We start from the raw sequence: 22,582 nt of genomic DNA, 5'->3' as shown, positions 1-22,582 counted from the left end.
AATATCTGAGATTTGGGTCAACGATCAGACCTAAACTTGGAGAAGTATCTTATTCATTCATTCCTTATAAAAAATACATTTTCGTGCTTTCATTCACTGAATTCTCCATTGCGTGACAGTAAATTGAAAACCATCATAGATCCTCCCCTAGACAGATGGCGACTGAAAGTAATTATGGGAAATTTACAATGCCAAAATAATCATCCTCTTTTTGGTAAAATAACACATTCATTTTTTAAACAGGTGGTTTTTTTTTGAAAAAATATCTATATTTAAATTTCAAAAAAAGATGCAAAGTTTTCTTTTTTAGGGTTGAAATTATATACTATACCTATTCTCCTTTTGTACAAGTATTTGTAAATATGGCTAATTTTAGACGGTAATTCCCTCAATAACTTTAGTTGTTTAAAGAAAAAAGAAACAATCTTCTACACTGTTTGCCATATATTTCTTACATTGTTTAGCTCTGAGAATTTAATGCTAAGTCAAACAATAAGAATCGTAAGCAGTCACGACGACAACTCCGAGGAAGACATCGATTGGAAATAGAATTTATATTTTTAGTCGTTCTCAGACCACGCAAATTTTGATGATTTCACCTTGTTGTTGTTAGAGAGGACGGTTAAGAAATGAACACAGTTTTAAAAGGCACGTGCTAAGCTATTGTTCTACCCATTAGTTTTTTGTTTTGCCACGTCCTCACTACCGTCACCGTCGTGATTTGCCAAAGGTCCCTTTTGTTTTGCAGAGCTGGGTGGCTAGAGAGAGAGAGTACAAAGTTTAAAAATGCACGTGTCGAGCTATTGTTCTGCCCATTTCTGCTCATTAGATCTTTGATTACCACGTCCTCGTTACTATGCCATCGTGGTACGCTACATGATTTCTCCCTAAGTTAACAATTTTTCCTATTTTTAAGATAAATTTATTTTAATCAGTAGTGGAAATGAATAAAATTCCATAACCACTTCCTGACAGATATGGATTTAAGTTTCACTAGCAAAAGAGACAAATAGTTTGTCACGGCTACCACAAGAAAATAAAACGTGGATATCTTATCTGCAATGCAAAGCCAATATATCAATAAAATAGTATCTTGATGCGTTCTTTCTTGAGGTAGTTAGCACCTCGTCAGCTGAAAAGCTCACAATCGTTATCTTTTCACCAGTTTGAATCTCAAGCGCGTTCCCTACTATCTTCATACCAGTTCGTTCTTTTACAGTTGTAAGGTTTCACAGAACTCGCGCGGGGACTTCCACGCGTAGAGCACTTCCACGCGTAGAGCACTTCCACGCGTAGAGCACTTCCACGCGTAGAGCACTTCCACGCGTAGAGCACTTCTACGCGTAGAGCACTTCTACGCGTAGAACAGAATCGTTAAAAGTGAACATGCTGTTGTTTTATACGCTCGTTTGGAAAGTTCTGTTTAGTCACCACAAATCCACTTTTCGTTGTGGGCCAAATTGTTTATGGGCGACTTATAATCAAACTGAGGCCTATCACATGCATTACTTCGTATGCGAGCAGATTTATAATTCGAGTACACTTTTTTATCTCCAATCAACCCTTGTTTATAATCATGTTGGCAAATCCTTAAAAACAGGAAGAGTTACTTCTTTAACGTCAGCAGGTGATTAACATGTCACTGGTTCTGTTAAGAAGACATTAACGAACTTGTGCGCGCGCGACTCGCGTGCGCGTGCGCGTGCTTTGGGATTACGTGGGTTAAGGTGGCTCGTACTAGTTTCCTCGCGCGGGGAACAGAGAACTCTTGCGTCACGCGCGAGAGAAACGTGCGAAAGAAGCGCGAGATTAAAAGACGAAAATTTAAAACAAAGATGGCGGCGCGAGGATTTTTTTCTATTTATGTGAGAAGTTTACCTAAGAGCTTGTATTTGATGTGTTGAGCGGCTACTGTGAATGCAGGAGATAGAAACTACGATAAAGAAGACGATTTTCGGAGGAGTAAAGGTTGTTTCACTTCACATTTAAAAGAAATATTCAACCGATATGAAATCTTGCGACGGCGAAAAAAGAAGAACTCAAGTGAAGGATAATCTACCTGAAGTGGAAGACTTTGAAACTTAAAGAAAAAAAAAAGATATAGCCAGAAGTCGTGTGTAGGATTTTTAAGATGAGCCCGGGAGGCTGTCTTTGACAGCTGTTTAATGATTGTCTTAATTAGCATTAAACGTCTGTAAACATCAGATCGTAGGTGCGCGCGCGAGCACACGCAATTGTCAGCGGTAGCTATCACAGATCATGAGCAAATGTCGATCTTAAAGAATCCAGATTTTTAAATGCGCGAGAACTCGCGTGGAAATTGCTAAACTCACTAAAGCTATTGCATGAAAACAAGTCCGGTGACCCCTTCTTTTTATTGTACCAATATGATAATAACGTCGAAAGGAATCATCAGCAAAAAAATAGAAAATTCTACGGAAGGAAATTTTCGATGTCTGAAAATTGTCTTTTTTCTAGATTTTCTGAAATTCCGCTCCGTAGAATTTTTTAAAAATCTTTGTGCATTTTCTTTTTCAAGTGCCAAAAGCAATCACCGAAAAAAAAATCATGGGGTCTCCGGGTTAGTTTTCGAATTATTTAAGCCACAAGCTAAAAAATGCGTCTGAATAAGCCTATGAAAGCGTTGCCATGGAAACTGCCAGTGACGAAATGACACCTATTTTTGGATAACCAATGATTATACAATTAAAGCCCGTAAAAGTGTTCAACTTACCTTTATCAGTCTTTCTGTTGTATTCTTTCAAAGTTATAAACCATCAAAAAGATGAAAACCGGCACGAGCCACCTTAATAATAATCGTAAGCAAATCACGCGGACCTTTTAATTTTGACGTGTGCGATTTCTTAGAGAGAGAAAAATGTTTTTAGTTTATCGAGCAGCAGTTTTGTTTAATGGTCGTTGTCGTTTACCGTGAGTCTACAGTTTACCGTGTTGGAATTAAAGTGTTTGTTTGGATTTCTCGTTTCGCTTCCGAGCAAGTTCCTCGTGCAAAATCAATGCGCCGTCATCGAACAGGATAAAGAGACTAAGAAAACTTAACAATGCTTGTTACAGAATCAAGTTGTTTTGATACAAATCGTCTGGCGTTCTTTCTGAATGGCTCGCTATTTGCAATCTATTCCCTCTTATTAAAAACTGGATCATTGGATAACGCAATTCAATAGCTTTCACTGTCCCCTCGACTACGACCAGGGTATTTTTCGCGTTCGCTTATACCGCATGAAAAGTAACGAGACAACAATGATGTAACCTGATTGGCTGCTTCGTTGAAGTCTCAACCCGTTAACCCCTGAGAATGTTAAACATCGCATTTCTCGCCACACCATGACCGCTGAATCAAACATTATTGAGCTAACCGCCTCCCGGTTAGCTCAATTGGTTAGAGCGCCGGATTGTGTTGTGCGGGAGGTCGAGGGTTCGAGTCCCGGCCGGACCAATACCCATGGTCTTAAAATAAGTGAGGAGAATTTGCTACCTTTCTATAATCAAGAAATGGATAGATATTCTAGTCTTCTCGGATAAGGAAGAATAAACCGTAGGCCCCGTCACCTGCAGGGTTAGGGGTAGGAGACGTTAATTTCCCACGCACGAGATTACTGTGTGGTAGATGTCCTCTCCTGGGTGGGATGGGTGGGTGTTGGCCCTGAAAAGCCCCTAAAGGGAGTGGTCAATTAACCTATGTATGTATGTATGTATGTATGTATGTATGTATGTATGTACAGTCATGAGAATATAGAAATGATCGCGAACTCAAGAAGCTCTTGATTATTAGAAAGTTCTCCGTAAATACTATGGGAAATGTATAGAGAAAATTATTGAGAACTTGAAAACTGTTGTTAGAGTTAACGGGGTCAAAGAAGGAACGGCTTATTTGGAAATTTCTGCGAAAAAAATTAATCCCTGATAGTTCCGATCATAAACTGTTGTGCGATTTCTTCACGATTATTTGTTTCGGCTAGGGAAAAGCAAACATAACTAATGAGGGGGCCAGCGTTGTGAATTTTGAAAGTTTCTTTAATAAAGGTACTTTATCATTATTTAACGCTGTCCTAACGGGTGTAAAAACAAATCACTTATAAAAGAACAAAGCATAACAGCATAAAATAAGTATTACATAGTCAAATGAATACTGTTCCTAATATTACTCTTTAAAATTAGTTTTTACGAGTACAACCAATAAACTTCATCCAAATTTTGTCTTACACAAAGTGGATATTTGTAATTCTTATTTTATGAAGTTTATGAAATCTAACTTAAATCAATACCTTCAAAGTTTGTTTCGTTCAAAATTCTCACTGTGAAAAAAAATTGCCATCTGATCGAAGAGGCAAAATGTATAACTCCTTTACAAAAGCTCTCAACTCTTCAAGCCTGCGCTACGCATGGGCCAAAGACATTTTAATTCCGCAAATGTAGTTCTCTTGGCCCTAAATTGTCTGTTCCATTTGCAATATCCGCTGCTGTATTATCACAGCATGTGGCCGAATTTTCCTAACCGTACTATTATGCAGATGTAGGTTTAGGGCAGAAGTCAGGGTGTTGTTCCCAAAGTCCGAAATGCAGACGGATTAGGAGTGGAGGAGGAGGGGGGTGGGGGGTGGGGGTGATGACCGCAAGGAAGTTGTTTCAATAGATACATAAGGATTTAGAAGTGTTAAGATATGGAAAAATACTGCAACGACGGATTTGACGATTATAAACTATGGGATATAAAAAGACTGAACAAGATAAGCAGGAAATAGGGAAGAGAACCCTTCCTTTACCATTTGGTTAGCACGTCATCAAAAGCCGGGACATTTGTCCAGAGTTGACGTCAATCCCCAGCTCCTAACACCCCACTCAAAGTTGGTCGTGGAATGGCCAAGGAACTGACGGCAACAAGAATTTGCATTTATAGCTTCGCAGACCATTACAGACCAGAGAGGATTATTCCATGATAGCAAGTTGGTGAGATCAGAATCTTGCCGTTCGCTAGAGCAGGTCTTCATTATCATGTATATCATTGCGTATTCAGTTCTCTTCGATCCTTAGAAGCGATTAGCTTGTAAGTTCTCTCACAACACTAATACAAAATCTACCACAAAAAGCAGTGAGAGAAAACAAACACGATAGTTAAAGGATGAAATCTTAATGTATATAAGAGCCCCCTACGCAATGGCACAAGCAGGGCCAGAAAAACCTGTTTGGGTTGTTCACGGTCCCTGCAAAATACAAAATGCAAGAGCGTAGAGAGGAAAGGACTCGAGATCACATGATATATGCGTTATTTACCAAGCGTGAGGTCAAGATGGCTGGATGCTGGCCGAGTTCTTTTATTTTTTTTGCGTTCTTGTGAACCGAGACGAATCGAGATCCATAAAAACGCCAAAAAACGAACGAGGCTAATATCCAGCCATCTTGACCGGACAAGCTTAGCCAATAAAGGATTTATTTCACAGCAAAAACATTTCGCCTTCATAAAAAAAAAAAAAAAAATGAAGAATCAAGAATGACTTGTTGATTTCGAGAGCCGGGAAAAAAAACAGTGTTTGTAGCAAAATAAACCCAAGAGGGTTGATTATTTATTTATTTATTTTTTTGTTGACTGTCTTTTACCACTATTTGCGACTTCGTCGCCGACATTGTCCAAAAGCTGCGAACTTTATAAGTCCGCTCCACGTTCCTTGTTTTGCGCAGGATTAGAGCGAGCGATTCCGAGCCCATCTTGCCCGCTCGGGTAGCCAATCAGTACACAGGAATCGCTTCATCTCGCCCCTGAGCGCTGCCCGACTGGGTGGGAAAGCTGTAAGAGAAAACATTTGCCTCTCACTCGGACATAAAGTCCATCATGACTTAGAACCAAATAATTTCCAGTCCGGCCTTTCCACTCAGTCAAAAGGCAGATAATGACATTGAATTCTATTCAACACGCATAAAGCAAAAAAAAAAAAAAAAAAAAGAAAAGAAAAAAAAACCTATGGCACCTACAGGGAACAGTTACCAATCGGATCACAGGAGTGAGAGGGTCAACAGCAAACACTCTTCCTTCAAGAACTCTCATCATGATAACTTAGGACACAATCCATTCTTCCATGGAAGGGGTCATAAACTTGGAAATGTTGAATAAAATATGAACTTTTTTTTTTTTAACTTTTATAGTTGTCGAACAACACAGATAAACAAGCTTTACACTCATGAAAATTACACATAACTTTTATGAAGCCGGAATTGAGAACAACAGCTTACCATTCCCACCTGTTAAGGGTTTTATTTTTTTCTATTGTCTCTTTTTTCGAAGATGGGTTAACGCGGGGTAGGGGTGGGAGGACAATTCTATCTGTGAAAAAATCCCTGCAGTAATAGGCAGTGTGAACATAAATGACCAGCCAGGTGCTGCTCCGCTACAAAATATCAGATAATTATTCGTTTTCTAATCATTTAACGGGCCACTTAACCAGATCACCCATATATATATTTTTTTCTAACATTGCAGGCACCAACTTCATTCAAATTTGCGGACGATTCTCCAGATATCACACACACTACTTTTACGCAGAACCAGACATTCGTTAGGTATTTTCTGGGCCGCAATAACACTTCATAAATCTTTGAATAATTGCATTTGAATTTTTTAGTTTAAGCTTAATCTGACCTGACATAAGACCGGACATAAGAAGTCAATAGTTACACTATGCTTTTAACTAAACATATCTACACAATTTCTACACAACTCTCTGCCGGTTACCTCATGGGTGCCAGCATTACTCTTTCGTCTATACACGTAAATTTATCTTAAATATCTACTTTTTCAAAAAACGCTGGAAAAAGTTAAAAACGTTTTCCTCACGATTCCAGTGCATCATGGGTATACCACCAAGGAATACTACTCTTTAAGGACACTGACATAGAAACTCATCACCAGTTCTCCCTCAAAGACCATGGGAACCTTGACCGTGTGAAGAACCATTTGAAGAGACCGGATCAGAGCTGTTGGCAAATCACTGGGACCCACAGACCATTTCTATACGGGAATGTAAGAACGCCAGTAAATCAGTAGGGACAGTTCAATTGAAACCAAGGTTTATCATAATCATAATCACAACTTAAAGAGCAGAAAATTCAAAAAAATATTCGATCCGCCCTTTTTGGAAAGTTGAAGGTTTACAAGAATCATTCACACAAAAGGGAAAAAGAACACAAGATATGGCCTCGGAACCCGACATGCTAGCGGAAAGATGTTGCTAGCACTGCAAATTTCCATTTGGTTCTGCTTACCTTGTAACTTGGCCTAAGCACAACACGCAATTGCAAATCCTCAATGTCACCTGCCTTCATCTTTTTGGAGTGTTTCATGAGTGGCTCCGTGCATGCTCGACGAATGTCTCCTTCCAAGACTTGAAGGATCTTGCCATAGTCGTCAAACACTTGCCTCAAAATTTCAACCTCGTTTCCAAATCCCGAGTAGTGAACACCGATGGTTGCGTGGCCTGGAAAGGAGCCAGCCCCAGGTTCTTTCGGTGTCGTATCCTCAGTGGTCGTCTCCGCAGGATGAGGTTCGCTGTTTTGGAGCGATGACGGCAACACGTGATAATTAGCGTCTGCCGTCCAACGCAGCTCGAAATGTGCGATATCAAATTTATCGCCCAGAAAGAAATAACAATTGGTTTTCCCTTGCAAGCTCTGTCTAAGCTTGAGCGTGTGGGACTTCGAGAAGAAAATCAGGACACCATCTGCCGATGAAAAATTTTATATCTTACCCCAAGGTTCAAACAACGAAATAAAGATCAAGTAGTTCTCCCAACCACTTGATATGTGATTTTGATTGAAAAGGAGGTCAGTAAAGCTACCATATCCTCGAAGAGGAGTAGGTGAAGGTAAATCCTGCTTATGAGCTAAGTGACCCATCGAGCCGGCACCTAACTAAGGTTTCTGTAGCATGAAGCAACTAGGACCACTTCTACTACACCCTTGGATGGAATGCCAGTCCATCGCAGGGTTACCCCCAGCATCAAATTCGCCGGTACCCATTTATTCCCCTGGGTAAAGAGAGGCACTGTGAGAGTAAAGTGTCTTGCCCAAGAACACAACACAATGTCCCCGGTCAGGGCTCGAACCCGGACCACTCGATCCGGAGTCAACCGCACTAACGTGAGGCCACCTATCGGAGAGGAGTAAATAACATGTTTTCATTATTAATCATCCCATTACAGTTCTTAGGGTTAGGCTAAGGGTGAGTTTTAGACATTAGAACATCGTGAGCGTGCGTAGATATGGAATTTCTCTTCCTCTTCGAGTGTTCAACTCGATATCACAAGAGTGAGCTCAGCAAACAAGTGAAATATCGAGTTGAACACAAGGGAAAAAATTCCTTATCTAAAAGCAATCATGCATTATTTTGTGAAGGTGTAGTCTGATCGTCTGGGTGAGTGTAGTCCTGAGAAGGACTGTTGTCGGTGGCAGTGACGGACGTTTCGACAACCTGTGCAGAAGTCATCATCAGAGTCACTTGAACCGCACAGGTTGTCGAAACGTCAGTCACTGCCACCGACAACAGTCCTTCTCAGGACTACACTCACCCGGACGATCAGACTACACCTTCACATGTTACCCCCGGGTTCAAACCATTTACTGCATGCATTATTTTGTTTATTATAGAAACACCCTAAGCGTTTACTGAACAGTAATTCAGTAAGTTGACTTTATTAATCAATGAATCTGAAAGAGATGGCGCGAAAGGAAAGTGACGTGTTAGCAGCTGATTGGCGATATCAAACACACGTAGAAAAATTATTATAATTTTACACATGTGCAGTTATGGCTTTTTTCAGGGCTGGAAATCCTTGTAAAATACATATTTTTTTAAATAGAAAGGTTTCCCTATGTACTGACTCTTACCGTCCAAAAGCTCCCCTCCAAAGCTAAGAGGCGACGAAGCATCAACTCCAAGATGAAGCAATACAAAACCCAGTCCTACAACTGATAGGCAAAACCAAGTATTAAGAGTAAAAAAATAACTCTTTTCCCTGCTTGTAATTAGTTTGTTCTTTCCGTAAGATCGCCGAATCGAAAGAGTGAATTCTCGAATAAGCCGCACAACCCTCGCACGCTCTAAAGGCGTGGATGTGCGAGCGTGCACTCATATGAAAGATGAGACCTCTTTTATCCCAAGCTATGTAAGACACAAATTGATGAAAGTGATATACATAAAGATTCGCCCATCGTTCACTTAATTACCGAGAGCAGCTAAGATTGGACTGCGCGGAAACAGTTTAACGTAGGTTAAAGTTTATTATCTATTCACCTGAATCGTCATTTGCGTTTCCGAACGATTTCACGGTCTTTTTCCCGTTTTCACCGCACACCACAACCTTACAGCTATCCACATACGGTGGTATGTCAGCCAAAAGAGGCAAAGTGGCTGTTTGGTTTTCCTTCTTTATCAGACGATCCAAGAGTCCAACAACCTGAAAGAATTCAGATAGCAATCAATGAGTTAATCTCCGTGACAGACGAGTTCGGGATGTCACGCAGCAACCTTCTCCCTTTTAAGAGCAGTTTTGCGTGACATTTCAGAGAATTGCTGCGAAGGAGACTACAACTGGTATTGAGCGTGGTCGAGAAGCAACGACCTTTTCATGACGTAAAAACGTGCAAAAGTAGTATCAATAAAACCAGTGGTAAAGAAGGAGGACATTGAAACGGGTTGCACATGACGAACTGTAAAACTTTTTCATGACGCACCAAACGCAACGTGGCTCCTTTAACCCTTTCCACCCTTACATCAAAATGCAAACTCCCCATACTGTTCTCTATACATCAATAGGCATATTCTCCATACTGTTCTCTATACATTTCCTAAGCTGCTGAAGAGGAGAATTTGTTCGACAGTCAAGAGCTTCTTTAGTTGGTGATCATTTCCGTTATTCTCCTAACCTCGATCTGTGATTCAGGGGTGATATTGTACGGAGAAATTTGATAGTGATCACTCTTGGAAGTCAAAGGGTTAACCTTCGAAGCAGTGAACGACGACGAAAATAAAATCGATAACCTACGTTGAGTCCTACATTGATTTCTTAAAAATTATACCAAAAAAAATCACTTTGTTGAAGGTCGAGTTTGCCTCAACCAAACATACACACTTCCCTTTCCAATAAATTTCTCCTTTGTGTGTTCTATGAAAGTAGTAAGCTCTTGCAATTAAAAAATATACTTCTCCTGCTAAGTGCCCCAAAAACTTTCCCGAATCAGCTCTGAGAATTCATTTTTGTGTGGAGATAACGAATCTTTCTTTGATTTATCTCTTGATTATCATTTTTGTCTTAAACACGAAGGCGCGCTATACAAGGAAGTCTTCCCTGGGAAGACCTAGGCTCATTTGTCACTCACCGTTGACGTGTGCGGGTCAAATTCAAATGCTGGTAGACGAACAAAAGGGGCTAATGAGATATCTATTGTTTACTTCCACCAGCATGGTGGCATGAGGTAACGTGCGAACCACCTACTTCGATCTCAAATTTACCACCACAATTAAAGACAGTTTCCAGTGGAGAAAGGAAATACAAATCTCAAAAATTCTTGTATTGTGATGAAGACATAAAACAATTTTGAGGAATGCGCCCACTGTTCACTGCTTTGGAGTAGCTGTAGCTCAAGCTGACTTGACTCTAAGAGTTCTACATCACACGACGGTTGATAGACAAATGGTCCAGTGGGACATAAGGCTCCTTTTATAGCGCGCCTTCGTGTTTAAGTGTTAGGAGAATTAAACAATTCAACGTGTAATTAAGGCAATATAAACATACCGCGCTCTGCTCACTTTTTGGGACCTGCAAGACAATTTTGTTTCGTTCTTGTATCACATACAGTCCAGGGATCATAGCCTCAGGCACGCTGTTTTTCTGAAAAGGAAATACGAAATAAAAAAAAAGTTGAAGAGAAAAGCACCATCTTCCCCTTCTATTTACTCACATGGTGGTTTCTACATTGCTAATACTAGCAGTATGCAGGAAAGCCTGCTAACCAGGCCCTCGTCATTAACGCTGCAGAACGCACATTCCTTCTCCCGTGGGAAGATTTGAAACGAGTCAGGGAGAGGTTTGCCGGGGGTCTAGCGCTAACAGGCCGACTTCTCGCCGGCTTGCGTTGCTGGACATAAATAAACGCTCTGTCTTTGAGACGATACACTAGAGGCCTGTTCCTACCGAACACGACCACGACCACGAACAAGGTCATTGTGACTTTCCGCAGAACAGTTCGCACGACCCCCCGTACATGTACAACGCGAAAATTCGTCTGTGATAGCCGCTAAATGTGGTGCCATGCACTTCACGAATAAGGCAACAAACGCCTCTGACATGGACTCTGATGACATTTCGGAGAGGAGGAGAAGGAAGAAGAGAGGAGAAGGAAGAAGAGAGGAGAAGGAAGAAGAGGGGAGAAGGAAGAAGAGAAGAGAAGGAAGAAGAGGGGAGAAGGAAGAAGAGAGGAGAAGGAAGAAGAGAGGAGAAGGAAGAAGAGAGAAGGAAGAAGAGAGGAGAAGGAAGAAGAGAGGAGAAGGAAGAAGAGAAGGGAAGGAAGAAGATAGGAGAAGGAAGAAGAGAGGAGAAGGAAGAAGAGGGGAGAAGGAAGAAGAGAGGAGAAGGAAGAAGAGAGGAGAAGGAAGAAGAGGGGAGAAGGAAGAAGAGAGGAGAAGGAAGAAGAGAGGAGAAGGAAGAAGAGAAGGGAAGGAAGAAGAGAGGAGAAGGAAGAAGAGAGGGGATGGAAGAAGAGAGGATAAGGAAGAGGAGAGGAGAAGGAAGAAGAGAGGAGAAGGAAGAAGAGAGGAGAAGGAAGAAGAGAAGGGAAGGAAGAAGAGAGGAGAAGGAAGAAGAGAGGGGATGGAAGAAGAGAGGAGAAGGAAGAGGAGAGGAGAAGGAAGAAGAGAGGAGAAGGAAGAAGAGAGGAGAAGGAAGAAGAGAGGAGAAGGAAGAAGAGAGGGGAAGGAAGAAGAGAAGGGAAGGAAGAAGAGAAGGGAAGGAAGAAGAGAAGGGAGGAGAAGGAAGAAGAGAGGAGAAGGAAGAAGAGAGGAGAAGGAAGAGCAGAGGGGAAGGAAGAAAAGAAGGGAAGGAAGAAGAGAGGGGTAGGAAGAAGAGAGGAGAAGGAAGAAGAGAGGGGAAGGAAGAAGAGAGGAGAAGGAAGAAGAGAGGAGAAGGAAGAAGAGAGGAGAAGGAAGAAGAGAGGAGAAGGAAGAAGAGAGGGGAAGGAAGAAGAGAAGAGGAGGAAGGGAGGGGAAGGAAGAAGAGAGGAGAAGGAAGGAAAAAAAAAGTGAATTGCATTTTAAGCTAATCAATGAGAAAGCTGCGTCTGTGATCGTGGGCGCGCTCTCCACTGATAAAAAGGCGATATCCTTAAAGAACAAACAGAAAATGTGACATACGTACCAAGTATTTGTTCATGGCAGACACAGTGTGAAAGAATCTGTCTTCATGTTGGTTACCAAGAAGAATTGGTCTTCGGTCCCGATTATTCCACACCGGAAACGGGAAACCTGTTTAAGAAGGTAAAGCTACTATCTAGGATGTTCTAAAGCAATTATTATATTTATTATTCTTACAAAACTGTGTACTACATCCGAACACAAGAGCTAACAACGTCAAATCTAGAAGATGTTTAGAAATAAATTAACATCCTTTTGACTTATTTACTATCTAAATTTTAATAAAACTAATTTTTAACACTTAGCATAATTGGCTTAAATGCTATAAATTAAAAAAAAATACTTGATAAACCTCGGCTTTGCTGCAACTAAGGTAGATTTGTACAAACCTCGATGTCTAAAGTACAGCATCTGTACTGAAACGAACGATTCACAGACCCTGTACGCACTATCCTAACATAGATTAACGTGAGTAACACTCTTTTCGCAATTGTTCCATTTTTAAATATTTTCCAGCATTATCGACCAACGACCAGTGGCTAACCGACTGCAGCATAAGAATTCATTTGCTATACCTCATCTTTGTTATAACCAAGGTAGACTTGTACAAAACTCGATATCTAAGGTGCATCTACTGAAACGGGCGCTTCACAGACTAAAGATCACTTGAGGATGTTTTTTTTTTCACTAGCGATAATCCAAGCCCTGTACCACGTTCCTAGAGTAATTTAACCCTTTCACTCCCAATATCTGATTAGAAATTCTCCTTACTGTCTGCCATACACATATGATGTTAATTCGGAGAACTTGGCATTGGATCAACTAACAATTCCCGTGTTGTAGTTGTAGTTGTTGTAGCGGTAGCGGCAGTAGTAGGAGTAGTAGTAGTAGGAGTAGCAGTAGTAGCAGTAGTAGCAGTAGGAGTAGCAGCGGGAGTAGCAGTAGCAGCAGCGGCAGCGGCAGCAGCAGTAGTAGTAGTAGTAGTAGTCAACTGTAGGGAGTTTAAGCAAATCACTACGGCTGGCGCTGCTACGGTTACCGGAAGTAAAATTGTCCAGAAACGAGTCATTGCGCATGTCAGGGGTTTCCATCCAGCCGTAGCGGGAAATCCTTCTACGCGAGTGGGAAGGTTTCGGCGTAGTCTGTGGTACGTGAACTTATCTCGCTTCTTTCTTCGCTTTAGACATTCTCCTGAGCAATTTTAACTATTGAAATACACTTAACATCTTTAAAAATAGCTTATGGTGAATATTTATCGAGCTTGCTGTTCCTTACCGAGTGAATCTGCCTTTATTTTTACATTCGCTCCGACGAAGGGCTAACGCTCGAAACGTCAGCTTTTATAATCGTAACGGTGGCCAATTTACCATTTCAACTTTATTGATATATTGACTTTATTTTTGCAGCCGGATTTGTTGAAGGATCGAAGCAGTGTGTCCATGGGGAACGCAGCGAACGGCAGGAGAAATGCGTAAGTAGAAAGTCTAACTTTTCCTTTTCAAACCTCAAAGACTACTCGAAATTCAAATAGCTGAATCCGAGGAATGACGAGGGTTATGAAGGACCGTGTAGAAACTTTGCTTTGGTGTTTCTAAGTTCCAAACTGGCAATTTTACAACACATAAGCTTAAATATTTTAATTCACTCATTCACTGTGCACGAAGTCATTTAGAGTTTTTAGACGTGCAAAAACTACCGCAAAGACGCTTATTGGTTTTAAACTTCTCAGCCGTACTAGGTTTGTAGTTCGCGTTACTTTAAGTTAAATTTTGGCGGGCTACGGCGACGTACTCTCCCCAAGCCTCTCAACCACGACAGCCGTAGCAGCGCCAGCCGTAGCAGCGCCAGCCGTAGTGATTTGCTTAAACTCCCTTTTATTTCAAGAGGGTGACACATGACGGATATATCTGATAAACTAGTGACAGGGTTCGACACTAACGGTAGCCCATTAGCCACAGACTAGTAGTAGTTCAGTTTTGGCTGGTGGTTTTCGATTTCCACTCGCCAGTTTGGCTAGTAAACAAACTGAAATTGTAGTAAAATCTAAGACATCACTAGCCACTTGGCTAGTGAGTTGAAAAGTTAGTGTCGCGCCCTGCTAGTGGCCCTCTTTTCTAATAATAGCAAAAGTTTACAAGAATCAAAATCTATGTATACGAAAGATAAAACATAGAGAATAAAATATGTCAGTACGAAATAGAAAATTTTTGAGTTAAAGTTTATTCTTAACTTATCTGTGATATGTCACTTGTCTGCTGGGGGCTCGACACCAACGGTAGCCCACTAGCCTCAGACTAGTAGAAATTCAGTTTTGGCTGGTGGTTTTTAATTTCAACTAGTCAGTTTGGCTAGTAAACAGATTGAAATTGTCGTAACATCTAAAAACATCTAAGATGTCACTAGCCACTTGGCTAGAGAGTTGAAAAGTTAGTGTCGAGCCCTGACTGCTTGATATTGTATTGATATTGTATCGATATTGTATCGATATTGCATTGATATTGTATTGATATTGTATTGATATTGTATTGATATTGTATTGATATTGAATTGATATTGTATTGATATTGTATTGATATCGTATTGATATTGTATTGATATTGTATTGATATTGTATTGATATTGTACAGAGAAATTCTGCCTTGGTTACTCGAGGAAGTTAAAAAGGTTAACGAGAGGAACACCCCTTTATGCAGCTGTTTCAACTTTACTTATTTTCAGAATTTGCCAACGATCAACGAACGACCGAATGCAGCTTAAGAAGTGGTACTTCGCCTAGGTAAAGTAGAATTACTCTATTGAACTTACTGTTCATTTGATTTCCCAGTCGAAGAAGAAGCCTGCTTGGTGTGAACATGGCAGCAGAAAGTTCCGATCTTTTCACCAGGATTCCGTACAAGAAAGGTGTCTTTGTTCCTTTTAATCCCTGAGGTTTGGGCTGTAACGGCACAGGTAAAGAAAAAGTATTAATATAAATATACATCTATTACAAAGTGGTCCTGAGGTGGCAGCCCTCTCCTCTACCGTTTACCTCCTACTTGTTATTATCACTATTATTATTATTATTATTATTATTATTATTATTATTATTATTATTATTATCATCATCATCATCATCAATATCATTATCAATATTATTATCATTGTTATGAAGTGGCTCTGATGCGCGTCACAACACTTCGAGGAGTTTTTCGCCAGACCCCACTGAGCGGTTTACAACTTTGAAACGAAATTTTGCAGGTGCTCCCAATTTTGGAATCAAGGCCAAATCTAACACCGGGAACTTAAGGGTCCTACTCTTTGCAAGAAGTGCGTGGTTTCTTTAACTAAGCCTGCTAACCAGTACAGAGAAATCCTTTATCGTCCTTATCCGAGAAGATTAGAACGTCTAACCATTTGCAAGTCAAAGCAAAAGCGGCACATTCTCCTCAGTTTTTTGAAGCCTCTTGGTCTTCGTCCCGTCTGGAGCTTGAACCCTCGACCTCCCACACGGCAGTCCGGCGCCCTTCAACCTGAGTTAACCAGGTAAAAGCCTGGTTCGGGCGTATAGAGGTTTTGCACAGCAGCCATGTTACGTGGCAGGAACAATAGATTATTTTTCCCATGGGAAAACATTTTTCTTCTTATGCAAAACATTTTCATTGTTCCTGCCATGCAAAACCTCTATGGGTAGTATAACGAAACGCGATAGTGCATAACACGATATGTAGTAGTGGAAGAGTTAAAGAACGAGAAGGGTTGGGGTCGGGTCCCTCGTTTCCACTCCTCCGCTACTATCGCACTGTTAACAATTTCGCTTAGTTTTGCTTATTGAATGACTGGAACAGGTAAACAAGGCGGCGGTTGGTATCATTATTTATCTATCTTTATTCCCACCTTAAGTTCACTTGAGACAAGAATGAAGCCAGCATCATCAGGACCATCAAGAAACTGGTTGTTGCTCGATAAATAGTTGCCATGGTAAAAACGATGATCTACCGAGACAAACACAAAGCAAAACATTACTTGGTATCACCTCACAGTCTAAGTGTACATTTTCAAAGCTCATTAAGGCAAAGCTATGTGAATAAAGGCTGATAGTTTCGAAAGAAACTGTTTGGGGCTGCGTCGGTGTGAGTAACGAAATAATTTGGATATATCAACAAAGTTGAATTGGTAAATTGGCCACCGTAACGATTACAAAAGCTGACGTTTCGAGCGTTAGCCCTTCGTCGGAACGAATGACGATGGGCTAACGCTCGAAACGTCAGCTTTTGTAATCGTTATGGTGGCCAATTTACCATTTCAACTTTGTTGATATATCCAAATTATAAAGCTATGTGAAGCCAACAAGTGTTTGTCTACAATTAGGGAACTCAAAACAGAAGGCTACAGCCAGGATGGAGTAGATCTGCTTTTAAAAGCAGTTATTCTCTTTTAGTTTGAAAACTTGTGGCCTTCCAGTATACGGTGCAAGACAAGCTGATTAAATGTAATCCAGTGTTTCTCAGAGAGATGTTTTAAAAGACGTTGCATATTCAAACCAAAAGATATTTGACAATTTTTAAAAGAAACGACAGTCTTTTTGATAAGGAAATCGCAGTTCCAGTGACCCTCTGTGATTTATGAGCAAAGTTATCAGTTTGAAAGGAAACTATTACGTTGCGTCGATAGGTAAATGACACACTTAGTTAGCCATTCGATTATTAATAAAAGTTCATTTGAAACTTCGAACGGTTGACGTTTCGAGCGTTATTCATGGATCGGAAAAAAGTGTTTAGCAGTACTGTCTGTGCGGGTCTGTCTGTAGCAGCTTTTCTGCTTTCCTCATTCCTAATGCATACTTGACTAGTAAGTATACACCTAATTATAGTTGCCATAGAAAATAACAAAAATAAAATAGGAGGAAAGTCTAATTCGCACTGGTACATAGCATAAGCAAACGACATAAGCATATTATTTTCTCATTTTTTTAATTTTTGAAATCGCGTCAATTTTTTTAAAACAACATCTGATATTCTCAAGAGGTTTGAAAGAATTTTTTAGTGGAAATTCTGTGAAATTCGTTCAGCTACCAGGCATACAGCCAGAGGGTAGCTTTACATGCAAATAAATTCCTATTTGGCTTTTTCTTTATTTGTCTTTGCTTTCCTCTATGGCTCTTGCTAGTAGGTTTATCCCTGTTGTGTAATACTGACCCATTTTTGAAGCCAGATGTAAAATGCCTCTATAGACCCGCAAAACTTCTTCGGGAAAGATTTCCTCCTTTTTCCGTATTTCCAACAAAACCACCACCTCTAAATGATTGAACTTGCCGAGACCCTCACTCAGATAGCACCACACTGAAATGTCTTTGTTTCCCTCTTTTACTGGAACCAAAAACAGAACAGTTTAACTACAACCAAACACTGCGGCTAAAATATAAGCCTAACAGCACGGGTGCAATAACGAATTTTAAACAGGAGCATTTGAGAATTTGAAATATGCTCTCTTCCTCTCTATTTAAAGTACGAGTCAAAAACGAAGGTGATTACCTGGGGTTCTAATTGAAAGAAGTGCAAGAATGCTAAGGAAGGGGGTTTCCTATTTATACTTTGAGAACTCGCGTTTCACAGAATTGTAACTTTTCAGTGTTTTTTGTGTGATGGTTGAATTTCGGGGTGAAGGAGTTTCCTTGCTCTCCAGTGATATTGTTAAAAAATCTACATACTTTAGGTAACCAAAAAAAAGTCGGAGTTTGGTGAAGAACATCCAAAATAACCTCAAAGTACACCAGACTCTTAGGAAAAAGACTACACTAACTGTACAAAACAGACTTACATTTCATTTTCTTGACGTGAACGAAGAGGTCTGCTGTGGCCTGAACTGTTATGCCATCGGGAAGTTCTGCAACGTCAAGAAAATAACCGAAAAATTAAGAGGGTTCAACAACTTTCGATTTCCAAGTGCCTTTTGGTCATTAACTGAAACCAGTCTCCTTTAACTTTAAGTACCAATGGAATCACAGATGTTTAATATCAGAATCAAAGACGATGAAAAACATCTAGTCACAATTTTTCATTCCTCATTAATGGCAACACTAACCTTTTAAATTTTTTGCTATAGACTTCTTCTTCTCTCGTAATTTGCTCTTTCCCTGGGTTCTGTGACGCCACGTAATAGTCCTTCCAGCTCTCCTTAACGGTAGCTGGGTATCTTTGGTGTTTGGGTCTGTTTCATCAGAAACCAGAACACTACCTTCTGATTGCCTTGAACGTTGGCTTCCAGTAAGACTTTCTTGAGATTGGTGATCCCCGCTGGAGCTGCTTGCCACAGAAGGGGATTCCCTCTGAGATGGTGAAGCGGTGGTAACCGCATGGGATGGAGTCTGATCAAGTACAGAAGTAGAGGGAAGGTTGTGGTTTGAAGTGAGAGCCTCTTCACTGGGTTCTGGGATAGTTTGCTGAAGTGACTGAAACGAGGGAGGTTGTATTTGACTGGAGGGAGCTGAACTTGAAGTGCTGGAAACTTGATTAATTACAGTTGTTGCTATCGTTGATGTTGTTGTTGTTGTTGTCGTCGTTTTCACACTTCCAGTGTTATGGCCAAGGACAGCAGCCTGTCCCACGTGTTGTGGCAAGACACTAAAAGTTGTTACTGTCCCAGAAGGAGGTCGGTTTGAAACTGGGACTGTGCCTTTCAAACTGCCACTAGAGGTTTTAGGTGCTTCAGTTGCCTGAACCAAGGATGAAGTAGAAGGCAGCTGGTTAGGGAGCAGCACAACTGGAGCCTGCTGTGGAATGAACTGCTGCCCTGGTGGATAAGTCATCAACATGGGTCTCCCTGGTAAATTAGGTGCAACAGGATTCATATAAACAACAGGTACAGCTGGTTGTTGGACATGGGAAGCAGGCACCCACATGTACTGTTTAGCTGGTTGGGCAGGTCTGGTAAGACTCTGGGATCCTTGTGAAGGGTTATTTGAGGGTGCAACAGGTTGTAATGGTGTCGCAGTATTTTGAACCCTCCCAGACGACACTGGTGGCCATGTTAATGGTTGATATTGAAGAGGCTGGTTTGACACGCTTCCCTGAGGCACAGGTACACTGGACGGCGTGGATGTTCTTAGACCTTGTGCAAGGGGAAGTGATGGTGAATTCCTTTGTGGCTGCATATTTGCCGCCACAACTTCCCCAGGCAAGACAGAAGTATGTGGAGCCGATGAAGAATTTCCTTGTGCATTTGCGTTGGTCACTGCAATTCTCTGAGGCAACCCCTTTGGATTCTGTATTGAAGCGGGTGAGTTAAGAGGCTTTTCTGGCATCCTCCTAGATTCTTGTGCATTACTCACCAATTGTTTCTGCAACTTTTTCTGCTTAGTTGCTAAGAAAAAATTGAGATAAGGATAATTACCCTGTAACTCTAAGATCTGTTCAGAAATTCTCTATTCTAGGTACTACACATTTGATTGTACTTGGTGAGGATAATTTGGTGTTATATCAAGATCAAACCCTCTAACTGAGAGACTGACTATTCCTGTCGACTGAAAAGCAATAAAACCTGGGAGTTGCATGAATAACTGTGGCTGGTTTTCACTAACAATGGAAAGAGAGTCAGCGTCATTGTCAAAAGATCAGGACAATTTTAATTGTTGAAAATCATTTTTAAATTCCTCTTATAGATAACAAACTACTTAACAAGATGGTCTTCACACTTTTCAAAAAAATGTCAAGTGATGAATTTCTGCAGATTAAAAGGAGTAACATATTCTGCAATGTTGATTAATGTCTTCCCTCTGACCATGTTTTATTTACACATTTGTTGTTTAAGGTGTGATACCTATCCTTTCTTATATTTGTATCTTAGATTTGTATTGCTTCTTTTTACTGTGTGAAAAAATGTAATTTAATGTAAAGGGTGTCTAATTAGCCTGCTATATTATGCCCTTCTCCATCTTCTTATCTTCCTTGTAATTATTCATTAGACACTAATTTGTTGAAATGGAGGAAATACAAAATACAAAATACAAAATACAAAAAAAATAAAATAATACAAAAGGTTGGAGGGCAGATGACATGAAAAAATAAACCTCAATAAGCTTGTGTATTTGAGGATGGTTCAACAAGGTCGCCATTACTGACAGATGGTGAAGAGTACAAATGCCTATAATAATTAGCAATTATTCCACGAGCGCGCGTTAGATATGAGATGATAGATAGCCAACGAGGCGCCTCGTTGGCTATGATCATCTCATATCCAACAAGCACGAGTGGAATAATTGTTTTATTAAAAACGTCCCCAAGATATTAGACAAATCTTACCAAATCTTAAATTTTTTAGCTCCCTTTTAATTTTAACCCGACGTGCACGCTTACCATATTTGTAGATTATGGTATATTGGCTCATATACCATAATGGCTAAGCCAATAAAAAGTCTTGAATTGCATTATCCAATGATTCAGTTTTCAATAAACTAAAATATCATAAAAATACCACAAGGTAATGGTATGAGATAAACTCACTCCATGTAACACAAACCCTCACAAGTGAGAAGGTTATTGGAGCATTTGTACCAGAATTCCAACAAATTAACTTATTCAGCAAATTACCTTGTTTTATCGCCGCTGTACACAGGTAACAAACTCTACCAATTTTAAACTCCAAGTAGGGAAATCTGGCCAGCTGTGAACAGCAGGTGTTGCAAAATATCTGTTTATGGAAAAACAATCAATATGGTATGTGAATACTTTTTCATGCCAAAAAAAATTCCATTGCCATTGTTGTACAATTATATTCATAAATTGTGACAAGCTCCACCTGTTGGAAGAGAATTTGACTATTTCATTTCTTGGTTACTGGATCAATAAAATCACCTTAAGCTATTTATGCCCTTTACATCCTAACACCAGTGTGCATATTCTCCATACTTTTCTCTAAATATTTCCTAAAGTACTGATAAGGAGAATTTGCTTAACAATCAAGAGTTCCTTTTAAAGTGCATATGACACGAAATTTTTTTCTCTTGTTTCTTGTAGTTGAATATCTATAGGAAATGTTTCGAAGCTTTAAAAGTGCTGGAAAATGTAAAAAGCATTTTTTTGCTTTTTGAATTCGCGCAATTTGCCTTCAAATTTGTCCCAGAGACTGAGACCTCATTTATCGCCATCGAAGTTATTCATGATGTGACATTGTGTACCTTTGCCGCGAAGGTCTGTTGTCGCTAAGAGGATTCTGCAGTACTTCGAAGTAGATAGATAGTGCATTGAAAGGCAAAGATGTCCAGTGATTCTAATGATTCCTTTGAGTCTGACTCTTCTGAAAGTTCCATTAACTTTGAAGAATCTGGGTACACAATGTGACATCACGTGCGATTTTGGCCGCGTGATGACCGGGACAAATTTGAAGGAAAATTGCACGTATTTTGAAAGCAAAAAGAATGCTTTTTAGATTTTTTCCAGTACTTTTAAGGCTTTGAAACGTTTTCTATAGATATCCAACTACAAGAAACAAGAGAAAAAAGTTTCGTGTCAAATGCACTTTAATTAGTAGATGATCATTATTTCCTTTGTTCTTGTGACCTTATTAGGTGATTGAGGGGGGGGGGGGGAGGTTGATCCTGTATGGAGTAGTCAGTCTTAGGAGTCACATGGTTAATAGATAACAAAAAGCTTTGAGAAGAGATAGCACCCGTAGCCAGAGAAACTAGCCACAGGATAATCTTTCTTAATCTTTCTTTCAACTATACCTCACAGCATTTAAAAATCGATTACCTTTCCACAACCTCGACAATGATGTTTCCTGATAAAAAGTGTAAACTTTACTTTACAGCCAGTACAATTGAGGCAAGCAAAGTCAGGTACCCAGTGAGGGGCCACACTCCCAGGCTGAAAGAAAAAAATACAATCTTTTCTTCATATCTTCATACAATCAAATGCTTGGAGTAATTTTCTGACACCAGTCTACCTATAGAACAAGACAGTTGGTGCTCAAACAGCCAAACATGAAGTTAATGGACCACAAATTTGAACTCAATATTTAGCCCCACAAATGATTGACATGTAACTTCTCCTGTACATTTCAATATCTTATCTTTCTAACAGGTAATGAGAACAAACAAGCTTATCAACTGAAGACTATCCTCTTGATATGACACCAAATCCCCCTGTCTAGTTTACAGGGACATGTATAGCAGCCAGAAGGGAAAATACTCGT

General features: G+C 40.1%; 1 protein-coding gene and 1 long non-coding RNA gene across 2 annotated transcripts in view; one reads left to right on the top strand and one right to left on the bottom strand.

Moving 5' to 3' along the window:
• Positions 1-4,014: 4,014 nt before the first annotated feature.
• Positions 4,015-22,582, bottom strand: part of LOC111322897 (uncharacterized) — a 29,923-nt gene continuing 11,355 nt past the window's right edge. Inside the window, exons 3-15 of the mRNA XM_022926116.2 lie at positions 22,141-22,254; positions 20,980-21,079; positions 18,476-19,753; positions 18,212-18,277; positions 17,590-17,760; positions 16,289-16,386; positions 15,221-15,350; positions 12,420-12,526; positions 10,803-10,898; positions 9,302-9,464; positions 8,896-8,976; positions 7,276-7,730; positions 4,015-7,021 (exon numbers count right to left, since the gene is read on the bottom strand). Coding sequence (XP_022781851.2) covers positions 6,884-7,021; positions 7,276-7,730; positions 8,896-8,976; positions 9,302-9,464; positions 10,803-10,898; positions 12,420-12,526; positions 15,221-15,350; positions 16,289-16,386; positions 17,590-17,760; positions 18,212-18,277; positions 18,476-19,753; positions 20,980-21,079; positions 22,141-22,254 — 2,997 coding nt within the window. The 3' untranslated portion in view covers positions 4,015-6,883. The remainder of the gene's footprint in view (positions 7,022-7,275; positions 7,731-8,895; positions 8,977-9,301; positions 9,465-10,802; positions 10,899-12,419; positions 12,527-15,220; positions 15,351-16,288; positions 16,387-17,589; positions 17,761-18,211; positions 18,278-18,475; positions 19,754-20,979; positions 21,080-22,140; positions 22,255-22,582) is intronic.
• On the top strand, positions 15,238-17,190 carry LOC148733489 (uncharacterized). The gene is made up of 3 exons (XR_015999983.1): positions 15,238-15,364; positions 15,653-15,937; positions 16,833-17,190. It is a non-coding gene; the product is annotated as an uncharacterized LOC148733489 (long non-coding RNA).

Source organism: Stylophora pistillata, chromosome 4 (assembly GCF_964205215.1).
Source record: "Stylophora pistillata chromosome 4, jaStyPist1.2, whole genome shotgun sequence".
Lineage (NCBI taxonomy): Eukaryota > Metazoa > Cnidaria > Anthozoa > Scleractinia > Pocilloporidae > Stylophora > Stylophora pistillata.
This window is presented reverse-complemented; position numbering and strand designations above follow the sequence as displayed.